This window comes from Rhinopithecus roxellana, chromosome 15 (assembly GCF_007565055.1).
Source record: "Rhinopithecus roxellana isolate Shanxi Qingling chromosome 15, ASM756505v1, whole genome shotgun sequence".
NCBI classification, from domain to species: domain Eukaryota; kingdom Metazoa; phylum Chordata; class Mammalia; order Primates; family Cercopithecidae; genus Rhinopithecus; species Rhinopithecus roxellana.
This window is the reverse complement of record NC_044563.1, coordinates 2178868-2191348: the sequence shown is the minus strand read 5'-3', so window position 1 is coordinate 2191348 and position 12481 is coordinate 2178868. Positions and strand designations below refer to the sequence as shown.

General features: G+C 56.1%; 1 protein-coding gene across 3 annotated transcripts in view; it reads right to left on the bottom strand.

Moving 5' to 3' along the window:
* Positions 1-12481, bottom strand: part of KCNQ1 (potassium voltage-gated channel subfamily Q member 1) — a 403636-nt gene that overhangs the window by 250063 nt on the left and 141092 nt on the right. For all 3 annotated transcript variants that reach the window (XM_030917976.1, XM_030917975.1, XM_030917977.1), the window contains exons 7-10: positions 11727-11837; positions 10223-10318; positions 7828-7950; positions 6661-6802 (exon numbers count right to left, since the gene is read on the bottom strand). In XM_030917976.1, the coding sequence (XP_030773836.1) occupies positions 6661-6802; positions 7828-7950; positions 10223-10318; positions 11727-11837 (472 nt within the window). The remainder of the gene's footprint in view (positions 1-6660; positions 6803-7827; positions 7951-10222; positions 10319-11726; positions 11838-12481) is intronic.

Here is a 12481-nt window from a genome sequence, read left to right as displayed (position 1 = left end):
GCAGTAGGTCTCAAAAATGGGCTCAACATATTCAGTAAACCATGTTGTCAACAGATGTACTGTCATCAGGCTTTGTTGTTCCGTTATAGAGCATAAGCAGAGTAGATTTAGCATAATTCTTAAGGGCCCTAGGATTATTGAAATGGTAAATGAGTATTGGCTTCAACTTGAGCAGGGTTGCCACAAACCTTCAATTTGTAAAAAATGCATTATCAGCAAAGTGCAACAAATCAAAGTGCAGTCAATAAGAATGAAACATGCCTGTATTTTAAACATTTCAATTTCTGGTTATTTGCTGCAAGAATATATGAATGGAATTGATTTTTCATATTAATCTTATATCTGCCACCTTACTAAACTCATATATTAGTCATAGTGGTCATCTTGTATATTCATCAGATTTTCTACATAGCCATGTCTTCTGCAAATAAAGACACTTTTACTTTATAAAATAAAACTCTCTCAATATATGTAACTTAGACTTGCTCTCACAGGAGACTGGGGTTTCTGTTTACACTGCATAGGTTGTCTGGAAGATCCCATATCTAAAACATGTATCATGAAGGTCCTGGATTGGTTCACTCAGTCACCCTGTACAAGCAAAAGTACAGCTTCTCCAGAGGCATGTACCTTATACAGGATACATAGGAACCCCACAAACAAAAACATCCACCACAGAAACTCATGATCTAAATTGCAAACCCACAATGAAATGAGCCATCATGAGCAAGAGTCAGGAAAAACTACAGTGAACAGAATTAGATTCTCCAAGAACTGCAGATGATGAAATGACATGATAGAGGGTACAAAATACACAGGTTCAAATGACCTAAAGATTTAAAGTTGTAGTTTAAAATATGAGAAAGGCACAAGATGCTAAAATAAAGCAAATTAAACCCACATACAAGGATTTATAGGAATGGAAAAATATGTAACTGAAAGTCTCAGTGGGTGGATAAAGCAGTGGAACAGAAACATCTCAAGAGTTAGAAACTGCATGGAAAATTCTGTGAATGAAGCAGAGGGAGACAGAGATAGAAAATCTATGAGACAGCTGAGGAAGACAATGAGATGGTCAAATAGAAGTTTCTGGAAAAGATCAGAAGCATTAGGGGAGGCAATATTCTACAACATAATGGTACTGACTTTCCACAGTTGACGAAAGACATAAATCCTCAGATTCAGGAATCACAACAAATTGTAGGCACGATAAATAAAAATAATCCACCACCTTGGTACAGTACAGTGACATTTCTGAATACTAAAGTCAAAAGGAAGGTTTCTGAAGTCACTAGAGGTAGGGTCACTTACAAAGGAAAATCAATCAGCCTGATAAGCCACAGAAGCTAGGAGACTGCGGTGTTATAGCTCCAGAGTCTTCAGACAAAATGTACACATTAACCTGTAACTTTTCCCCCAACGAAATGATCATCCAAGAATAAAGGCAAAGTAAAAATATTTCAGACAACCAGAAACTGAGAGTTTACCTTCACTGAAAGAATCACAGACTTCAGGAAAAAGGAAATTAAATCCAAACAGTGAGACAGAAAACTGCAAGTCTGTGAGTAAATATCTAGATGTATGCAGCATCAACAAAAAGAGGATTGTTTAAAAGACAAAACCAAAACACTGGGCAACAAAGGCCCAGGAAACGGCAAGAGACAGTAGGATCTGGAGCACCTGGAGGTCCCAGTGAGGTTCCAGAGGAGTTAGGGTGACTTTTGATCTCAATTGGCAAAGCATTCAGGATTTAATCCTGCAGCAGCCACCAAAAATGCACAATCAGAACACACAGCTTTGAATGGAGGAGTGGGTGAAAGGCCAGGCTTGGTGTGTTGGGCTGAGGATGTCAAGCTGGGAGCAGGAGGAGGCTATAGCCTGACCCTGTGAGAACCAGGCTCACAAGCCTAGAAGTGAGAAATTAGGCTGTTCCATGGCGCGTGCTTCCAAAAAGTACACACACGAGTGTGAAAGATGAGACCCCAGGCCACAGGGGACCTCTGGGTAGGTGATGCATGCTCCTCCAGCACGCTGCCCCACTTCACAAATGGGAAACCACACAATCATCCCAGGTCACCTGACAAACACGTGGTGACATACACAGGCACAGCTTTGAAGACACCTCCGCAGAAGCCCTTCAGAATGACCTCTAGGCCAGGTGGAAACGTACGTGCTGCCTGATCCTATGTCACAGACCCCGACCTTCCATCCCAGTGTTCTCTGAGCAGCAAAAGGCCTCTGAGGCGGCCTCCAGGACCAGTGAATTTGGGGAAGTCTCCTCTGCCCTCCTGGGGACTGGGTGTTCAGGAGGCCACCTCCGGCCAGCCCTGTTCTTGACAACCCGCCTCCAGCCCCTTTGTCAAGACAAAACCCTGGTGGCACGGCCCTGCATTTTTATCGTGTACCCACTGTGGGTTACGTATGGTACCAGCTCGGGAAGGGTCAGTGGTGAAAGACAAAGGGCCACTCCCCTTTGAGGAGGGGACTGGACAACCTGGTCAATGGTGACCTGGCTGTGGAGACAACTAGAGTGGAGGAGGGGCGGGGTAGTCAGCGCAGGATGGAGGTGGCTCCTTCAGGACTTCTGGGATCCAGGAAAGACAGTTCCAGGCAGAGTGAATACAGTGGCTCTGAGGCAGGGACAGCGAGGCAGCATGGCCAGTATGTGGCTCCAGCCCAGGCCTCTTCTGACTTGCAGATGTGGATGGCCCGTGCCTGCTTGGACCCTCTGGGCAGGAGGCTGCCTGTGTCTGCCCCCACCCCGCAAGCATACAGAGGATCTTCAGGACCCCCAAGGCGGCAGCAGCCAGGCTGTGAGTGTCAGGCTCCCCAGGCTAGGCATGGACAGTGGCCACTGCATCCTCGCAGGTCCCCGGTCCCTTCGACACTGCCAAGCCAAGCGGCCTGAGGTTGGGTCCCCATGCATCCTTCACGAGCAGTCTGTGACGCTTCACTGCAAAGACCCTAGGGCTAGACTGGCCAGCCCCTGCTGCACTCTGGCTCTTGGGCTGGGTGGCTGCTGCCATTCCCCTCCCTCCCCACCCAGGTCAGAAGGTTGGGGGAACAGCAGCAGACCCTGCCGCGTGGGATGAGCGCTGGTTCCTCCCCTTAGTGAGGCTGCTGCAGGGACCACGCAGCCCATTTTTGCTGCAGGTTAGTCTGTGTTCTGATGCCACCGTGAGGGACCTTCTTCCTTCCCAGCCTCCCTCCCCTGAGGTCTGCCACTGCCATACCTGCATGTGCCTCTTAGCAGGCTCAGTGGGGTGTCAGGACACACAGGTGTCCTCAGGAGTTCCCTACATGGCCCTGTCCTTCCGTTTCTTCATCTATAAATGGGGCCACACTGCACAGCACCAGCTAGAGCACAAGCTGAAAGGGCCTGTGTGCAGGTGGATGGCGCAGACAGGTAGGAGCCCTGAGGCAGGGTCAAGGGGACTTCTGCCTAATCTGCAGATTCACACAACAATAAGCACAGTCAGGCAAGGTTGAGGCCTGGGTTTGCCTTTGTGGGGGATCAGTGTGGCTGTTCGTACCCGCCTTGAGGGAGTGGGGCTGTGGGGCTTCCCCAGGGGTAGCATCTGCCCTGGGATCCGCATGCCCTTCTCCCCATGCCAGGACTCTCCAAGAGCCTCCTGGGCAAAGGGGACTCAGGAGTATCAGGGGCCGCTCTAGGTCCCTGGGGGCCAGGTCGACAGCTCAGGCTCCAGAAATCTGGTGGCTCCAGCCTGGGCTGACTTATCAAGTTAGGAAAGAAAAAAGTCCAGCAGGAAAGAAAAACCTCCGTGGAGGAGCATTCCACAAAAGGCGCCTGACTTTCTCCGCACTTGCTCCTCATTAACATTCCGCAGACAGCACTAATGACTTCATAACACTAACCAGGCTGAATGGATGGTATCGACTCGGGCTGCCCCGCATTCAGCAAGCAGCAAGTGATGCTTCTCCAGGCCGCACACAGGCTGCGTCCCCAGCCCCCGGCCACGCCCACCTGCCCGTTAGCATGCGCAGAAAGCCCCCATTTGCATGGAGACAATGGTCCCAGCCCTGAATCCAGAGCTGTGGGGGCACTGGGCACTGGTTGGCACAATCGCCCTTTGTGCCTGCTCCAGCGGGCAGGCGGGAGCACATCCCAGGGGCTCAGAGATGTGGCCGGGTCCCAGCCAAATCCTGATGGCATCTAAGGCCCCGGGGAGCCTGGTGCCCAGTGGAGCGGGTGCCTGGACTTGGTCTTGCCTGGTGACTTCCACATTGGATGCCCAGGAAAGCCCCAAGGGGCAGGGAACACCACCCAGCCTCCTGCCAAGGATGGGGGGATGCAGGTGAACCATCCCGAATAAACTGGAGCTTGGAGGGCTGGGCTGGTGTCTGCAAGCACAAAGCGTTGTGAACAGTGTGGGTTTGTACCCTCTCTGCCATGCATAAGACGTGACAGCATCCTTACAACTGCTGGTAAGCTGGAACATTCGGGTTGGTCCCAGGCACTGGGAAGAGGTCTGAGAGAGGAGGGATGGATACAGAAGTGACCAAAGGGTAAAGGGACAGCTGCTGAGGAGGGAATGGATATGACCTGGATGGGAGGGCAAGGTGGATGACCCACCTCCTCTGCCAGGCATGGAACCCTGGCCACTTGGCACAACTGAGGCAGGGCCTGGCTTCAAATAGCCCAGAGTCCAGAACAGTGGGGTCAAGTCTCCAAGGGACTGGGCCACATGGAGTCCTCCCACGGGGCATGGAAGGCAGGGAGAGTGGGGAGCAGTCCCTCCAGGGTGGGACCAAGCCTCCTTAGAGGGACACGCCTTGGAGTCATGGAAGAAGGAATCTGAGACTTCAAGGAGCAGAAACCCCGTGAGCAGAAACAAGGTGAGCAGGAACCAATGCAAGGCGCAAGTGCGTGATGTGTCTGGACAACAGCAAGTGGTCAAAGAGGAGTGGGCTTCAAACGCTGTGCTCCCTACCACCTGGAATGCTGTGCTCCCCCCACCACCTGGAAGTTGAGGGCTCTCCCATGCTGGGAGGGCAAGGCCACTGTTTCCCGTGGGCCTGAACTAGTGCTTCTTTCTGGCACCATGACAACCAAGTGTTTTCAAAACAGGTGCCCCTTTCCTCCCAGGGGCACCGCGCCCTGGGACAGGTGCTTCTGCAAACATTTGCCAGGGCCCCTGCATTGGTGCTGGAGTGCAGCAGCCGGCAAGTGCCATCTTTGTATCAGAACACAGTCACCACTATGTCTGCCTCAGAGGAAGCAGCGAGCAGGGCCACAGATGGCACCTTTGCACGAGGTACTGGGGAGCAAACAGGCTTCACTGTGTTTTCTCCTCGGAAGACAAGGGGCACGTCTCTGTCCTGGTGGCAGCACAGCTATTTCAAATACCCCACACTGGGCTCAGAGGTCAGAAAAAGCCAGAATCCTTCACATTCGATTTTAAGAGAGCTGCTAGAGAATTTGGCAGTTTGGGATCACAGTCCCCAGAAGTGGGCATTGAAGTCATATGCGAGAGAAGTTGGAGCTCCCAGGGAGAAGCGGGGTCCCTTCCACCTCTCCTAACTCTCAAGGGCATCTGTGGCCAGGGAGCATGAGGTCTCCAGCCCCTCACACTCTGTAGAGCTGGCCAGTTCACGGTCCTGTCCTATAGGAGGTTTGTCTCAAAACTGGTCCCAAGATGATGGATGCATCACGTGTCCCTCCTGAAGCAGCCAGGAGGCCAGGTCTGCCCTGGAGCACTGTGGGGAGGCCAAGCACTGATGCCCTGGCATCACCACAGGTCACCTGCTGTGTGTGTGCTCAGCCAGCTGCACTTCTGGGAACAGCAGAAGTTGGCAGGAGGCGTATGGGGGCCACAACCAGGCACTGCTGTGTCCCTGCCGTGTGGCTGGAGCACACGAGCCCAGCCTCCAGGGCCTCACTCGTGGGGGCCACAACTGGGCACTGCTGTATTCCCGCCGTGTGGCTAGAGCACACGAGCCCAGCGTCCAGGGCCTCGCTTTCCATGTCTGTCAAAGAGCCATGCTTACGAGTTACTGTGGGTAAAACCCCTCACCCGGGATGGAGGGCATCTAAACCCTAGACAGGTCTGCCATCCAATTGTCAGGTGCTGCAGAAGGTAGCTTCATCCCAGCCCCCGCTGCAGGGGTGAGAGGAGGGATGCAGGTCTGAGCCACACCATCACGTACAGACTCGTGGCCTCTGGGCTGCATGAGAACAGCCTGTCCCATCAGACCCCCCACGTTTTACCCAGGCCTGGGGCTTCTCCTCCAGGGCACCGTCCCCAGACCCCTTACCTCTGGTCTCCCTGCCAGTGGGCCCAGAGGTCACCCCAGACACTTTCCAACCACAGCCCGTGGGCTCAGCTGGGAGGAAGCCAGGCAGCTGGAATCAGGAACACAGCCTACCCTCAGCACGGCCGGACAGAGCTGACCCGTCCCGTCACCTGCCCAGGCTTCCTCTCACATCAGAAGGTGTGGCCAGCCCCTCCTTGGGAAGACTCTGAGGGGAAGGCGGCTAGAAGGTTTACAGAAGTTTCTAGAAGCTCCACCCTCTGTCTGTTCATACCTCGTTATCAGAGACCCTAGCCCAAGGGAGAAACTCACTGGCTTGCTCGGTCTCCCAAAAAAGGCAGTGACCTTCCCGGCCCTGTGGCCCACACCTGCTTGAGGGGTTCTCACCAGAACTGTCATAGCCGTCAAGAGAGAAGTGGTCCAGCCTCCGCTCTTCTGGGGGGTCGCACGTGATATGGGGGACTGTGAGCATCTTCTCTCCGGGACTCACCCCATTGTCTTTGTCCAGCTTGAACTTTTTTTTCTTTACCTAAAAAAACAGACAATAGATTAGCGGTTCCTGGACATCATCTGTCAGGCCCTACGCTGGCCCCAAAGTGCCTGTGCAGCTACCCTGAGCCCAGCCCCCACCACATACACCCGGACAGGGACCTGAGGCCTGGGGCCAGCTCCAGAGTCCTCACACAGAGACAGGGCAGGGCTGCTGGGGGTCACATGGGGGGCTTGGCCCTGGTGCTGCCCTGTGAGCTCATGGCCTCGCTAACAGGACAGCAGGAAGCAGACAGACACACAAGATGGTACCAGTGGAAGTGGTAATGGGAGCTGTGACCAGTAAGGGTGAAGGCATATGGAGGGAACAGGCTAGGGGCCAGCAGGGCTTGAAGAGGGCGCCTGAAGTCAGGGAGCAGGCTGTGTGGAAATCTGGGGGAACATTCCAGCACAGGGAACAGTCGGCACGGAGGCTCCACTGGCAGCTGGAAACTGAGAAGGCCAGGTCTCTCCACAGAGGGTGTGGGCACAGGCCAGGAAGCGGAACCATGCCAGCATCAGCCCCAACCCCTCCTATGACCCCAGCCACGTCACAAGACTTCTGCCTGGCACCTGCCAAACTCCACTGCCCTGTGACCTCCAGACCCCCTTCGCTACACCCTTGCATCACCTCCCTCCCCTGCTGCTCCCCTCCCACTGCCCACCTCACGTGGCCCCCTGCCCACTGCTCACCACCCACTGCGCCCCACGTGGAAAGCCCAACCCCAAGGCCCTCTGAAGAGCCTTCTTTCGAGCATGTCCTGCTCCCAGAGCTCTATCTCTGGAACTCTCATGCCCTGACCCTGGAATGACCGATCCTACATACCCCCAAGTCAGGGGACATTGGGATAGCAGGAACCTAGCATCGGGTGTATAGCCCAGTGTCCCGAACAATGCTGACACCCTGACATAGGCCGCACCAGGTCAAATGCATGGTGAGATCCCAGCCTTGTGCTGTGGCCCCCATGCCCCCCCACCCACCTGCTAGCAAGAAGGCCCTGCCCTGGTGGCAGGTGGGCTACTCACCACCACAGACTTCTTGGGTTTGGGGCTGGGTGACAGCAGAGTGTGGCTCCGGGAGGGCTTCCGGACATAGATCTTCCAGGTGGAGGAGTCGGGGTTCTCGGCAGCATAGCACCTCCATGCGGTCTGAGGTCGGTCAGGGGGAGAGGCTGTCACCTGCTGAGCCACCCAGTGGGGGCCCTTATGGAAGCTACAGCTCCCCCTCCCTGTTCCCCAGGCCAGACTCCCTCCCCTCTGGGTGGCAGGGTCTGGGACCTCAGAGTCACAGGCTTGACGTGGTCCCAGCTCCCAGACCCTCTGCCCAGGCAGCCTGGCTTGGTCCCTTGCTGTGCCAGGCAGCTCACCGCCACCCGGGCCAACTGTTACCCACAGCTGGGACACCACAAAGGTCTTTACCGGCCCCGAGCCAGCCTTGAGCCAAAGGCAAGACTCGCAAAGGTGGGCAGGTCGCACATCGTCCCTGGGTGCCAGGGTGCACAGCGTGCATAGGAGAACAATGCAGACATAGGCAACCAGCGGCCACACAGTGAGGAAGGGCTGAGAAAGAGAGGTCGTCCGGGACCTGCAGGTGCTGAACAGGGGGCAGGGAGAGGAAGGGTCCCTTGGGCTGACAGGAGGTGAGGTCTCTCCCAGAGGCCTGTAAGTGCCACCTTGCAGTTGGGGGGGCCTCTGATGGCACATGAGTGCAGCTCTGAAGCCAGCATTTCAGAGAGACCCCATGGCAGCACCACATGGGAAGGGTGGGAGGAGGAGACACTGTCGGTAGGGGACTTGGCAGAGGGAAGTCGTGCAGCATCCAGGTGGGCAGGAGGGGCTCCCAGGGCCTGTATGAGAACACGTCCTAGTGGCCTTGTCATCACTGGCCACATGAGCCTGAGAAAAGGCCGAGTGGAGAATGTGCCCCCACACTGGTGGGCTCCTGGGTGATAGTCCCAGATAGACACAGCAGCTGGCGAGGGGCACCTGCAGCCCTCACTCCCACCCAGCACCCAGGGACAGGCAGGCAAGGGCACAAGCCCAGTCTTCCAAGGCCCAAGCATCACACATACAGGTCCATGTGGTCCCCCAACCCTGGCAAACCCCACAACCCCTGCCCTGCTCCTGTGCAGGCCTGTCACCTGGGGCCCCCACTCCAGTCCTCCCTGCACAGTGTGTGCAGCTTCCGAGGGAGCCCCGTTTCACAGGACCTGTGGTTCCTAGGGAGTGGGACCAGGAATCCAATGTGGACCCCTGCTGGGCGTGGGCGGCCAGCATGCTCACGCTGGGACCAAGGTGGGTTTACGGGCCTGATTTACGGTCTCCTGGGAAGGAGAAACTGTGAAGTCATAAAACCAGGCCAAGGGTGGGAGCTCACAGCCCCCCCATAGCTGAGCCAGGAGCCCGGCAGGACTGCGACTGGCCCCTGATAGCCTGGGCCTTGCCTGGGGCAGCAAGCTCAGGAGGCCTGCAGGGGGGACCCCAGCCAGCAGGGGCTGCCCAGGCCCTGGGCCTTCCTGGGGGACATCAGGCCCAGTGCACCCAGAGGAGCTGACACTGCTCCCAGCCACTGCACTGGGCAGAGGCCCTATCCCTAGTGGGCACTTGTCATTCAACCTAGCAATGACCACCCTCTGGGCCCCTCAGCAGCTGTTCCTCAGGGCAGCCCTGGCCCTGCGGTGACCAACAAGAGAGACCCACAGGGATGCAGTTCTCAAGTGGCTTCTGTGCTAAGTCCTTGCTTATGTTAACAGGGCAGTCCCATTCTCCGGTGGGTCCTGGAGAGCCTGGAGTGACAGAGCCAGAGCCCAGCGTCCCAGAGCTTGGTACTGCCTGCCTTCCACCCACCCCCAGAACCTTCCTGCCAATGATGCTCCAGGGCTCTGCCTTTCCCAGCCCACTGGCCTTGTGAGCCCAGAGGGAGGCCCATGCCGTCCATCGCCAGCCCTCACCTCCAGGCACCAGGGCCTCCCGAGCCCTGAGGGATGCCAGGCCCTCCAGAAGGCACCAACTGCACAGCTGGGTCCTACCTCCCTTGGGGACAATCACCTGGCCACCCCACTCCCAGACTCAGCCCTCAGGTTGTTGTGCGGTGGGGGGGAGCATGGGAGCGCAGGGGAGCCTCAGAGCCAACCACGTCCACTCCTGGCATGGCCACGGCCGTGCCTCCTCTCCAGCCCACAGGGCATGGCCCTTGATGGGAGTGGCTTTGCAGGAAGACAGGCTCCAACGCCCCATGCTCACCTCATCACCACAGAAGCCAAGGCTTCCACAAGCAGGGTATGCCCCACAGGCCAGCCAGACGGACACAGGGGCCAATGGTGGTTCCGACAGGTGGCCATGAGGGCTGGAAGCAACACTAACAGTGACCAAAATGTCAGTGACCAAAATGTCAGTGACTAGGGCCTTGCAGGTACCGCACCTGAATGAGTGACGCTGCCGCCGGGATCTGCCGGTTGAAGTGCTTCTGCCTCTGCTTCTGCTGCACCTTCAGGGCAAACCCTGAGCCGAGAATCCCCTGGGAAGGAATGGACAGGAGGGTCCCGTCCACACAGGCCACTGCCAGCTGGGTGCGGCCTCAGGACATGGTTGCCAGACACAGTTGTGGGAAGGCCAGGCATGGTCAGTGCTGGAAGTCCCCCAAGTCCCACCTCGGGCCCAGCCTGCCTGTCCTGGGCCAGCATGGGGGGCAGAACTTATACCACAGGGCTTATCCAGCAAGGGGCCCAGTCCCATGGGGTGGGGCTAGAGCCTCTCTAACCCACTCCCAGGGACCATTCTGGGGGCCAGGTGGGCTGGCCCATCTGTATGCACCCAGGAAGGGGTCATACCACTGGGATGGGGGTCGCAAGTGAGAAGTCAGCCCTTCTCAGTCACTGCTGCTGCCGCCCTGCCCAAGGACGGCTGATGGGATGCAAAGGACCCACCCACAAGCTAGAGAACTCCTGGTCTACAGAGGGGATCACATGGTCCATATGCATATGTGATGCACACGCACACACAATAGATATGCACACTAACACACACTAACACACGCACTAACACAAACACACACTAACACACACACTAACAAACACTAACACTAACACAAACACACACAAACACTAACACACTAATGCACACTAACACTAAAACACTAACACACACTAACAAACACACTAACACGTCTGTCTACATGTCATGTGCACACACACATATACAGCACATAGATGTATAGTATATATACCTGTGACACCAGATACATAAATACACATATGCAAACATACTGATATACATGTATAACGCATACATGTGCACACAACACACCACACATACTAAATACAACATATGCACATACAATGCGTATACACAGTATGCACGCACATATACGGTACAATACACACCCATGTGATACATATACACATATCCATAGTATACAAGTAACATAAAATTATACACACAGCACAAACACATATGCACATACACACATAACACACATACACCCACATATGGGCATTGCGAACTAGACACATCACCTAACAATCTGTGGTTTCTGGAAAGGCCATGGAACAAACTCCCTCCCCGGCCAGCCACAGCATGGAAGCGCCCTATCCAGGCGCAAGATTCTGCCTCCATGGGGCGTGGTAGCAGCATTGCCCACCCCCCAGGGCTGAGTAAGCAGGCCTGTCCCACACTGTGTCCATGCACAGCCACTCTAGGCTGCCTCCCACACTGCCTGCAAGGACCCCAATGGGGACTGCAAACAGGAAGTCTGCATCCAGGGCCCCAGGGAGGGCAAGTGGAGCTCTGGGGTATAGCACCTTCTAGAAGGGAAGCACCCTCTTGGTTCTGAATATAAGTGGGTCTGCTCAGAGGGAGGGGCCTGCAGCCACCCCAGGGCCCCAGTTGTCCGAGGAGCTGGGGAAAACACACCATGGAGCACCTACCGCTGGGAGCGCAAAGAAGGAGATGGCAAAGACAGAGAAGCAGGAGGCAATGGTCTTCCCGACCCACGTCTGGGGCACCTTGTCCCCATAGCCAATGGTGGTGACTGTGACCTGCAGGAAGAGGGACAGTGGTCAGCCATGGATGGGACTGGAGCCTTGGGAGGGCCACCTGCCTAACCCAAACCCACCACTCTGATGAGCGGAGAGGCCCATAAGAGACCCTGACCACCAGGACGACCCCGTGTGACTCGGCGAAAGCACCAGGAACAGAGCAGCGGGACGGCGCGTGTCTCCCAGGCTCTCGGCGTCACACACAAGGCATGTCCCACCAGCACATGCAAGGAGCCCAGCACCCACAAAGAGCCGGGCCTGCTGGCTGGGAACGTGGGCCTGAGAGTTCACCCCGCACCTGCTGCCTCATCTGCCTGCCTGTCCCCAGGAGGCTGGGCCCCTGGACCACCGACGTTGCTGTGTGCCGGCCCCCAGGAGACCGGTAGCTCCCACTGAGGCCGGTCGTCGACAAAGAGCAGGGGCTGGGATGACGCGCTGCTTCCTGACGACACTCCAGGGCACCAGATGTTTTATTTTCCTCTTTTCTGAGAGTACAAGATGCAGCTCAAGCCTTCTTCTTGGTGGGAGAGCCATCCGTCCAGGACGTGTGGTGGGACAATAGGAGGCTCCCCACACCCATGCCTCCTGCTGGCATCTGAGGTTTGCTTCCTGGGGCTTCCAGCCTGAGCCTGGAAATGTCATCC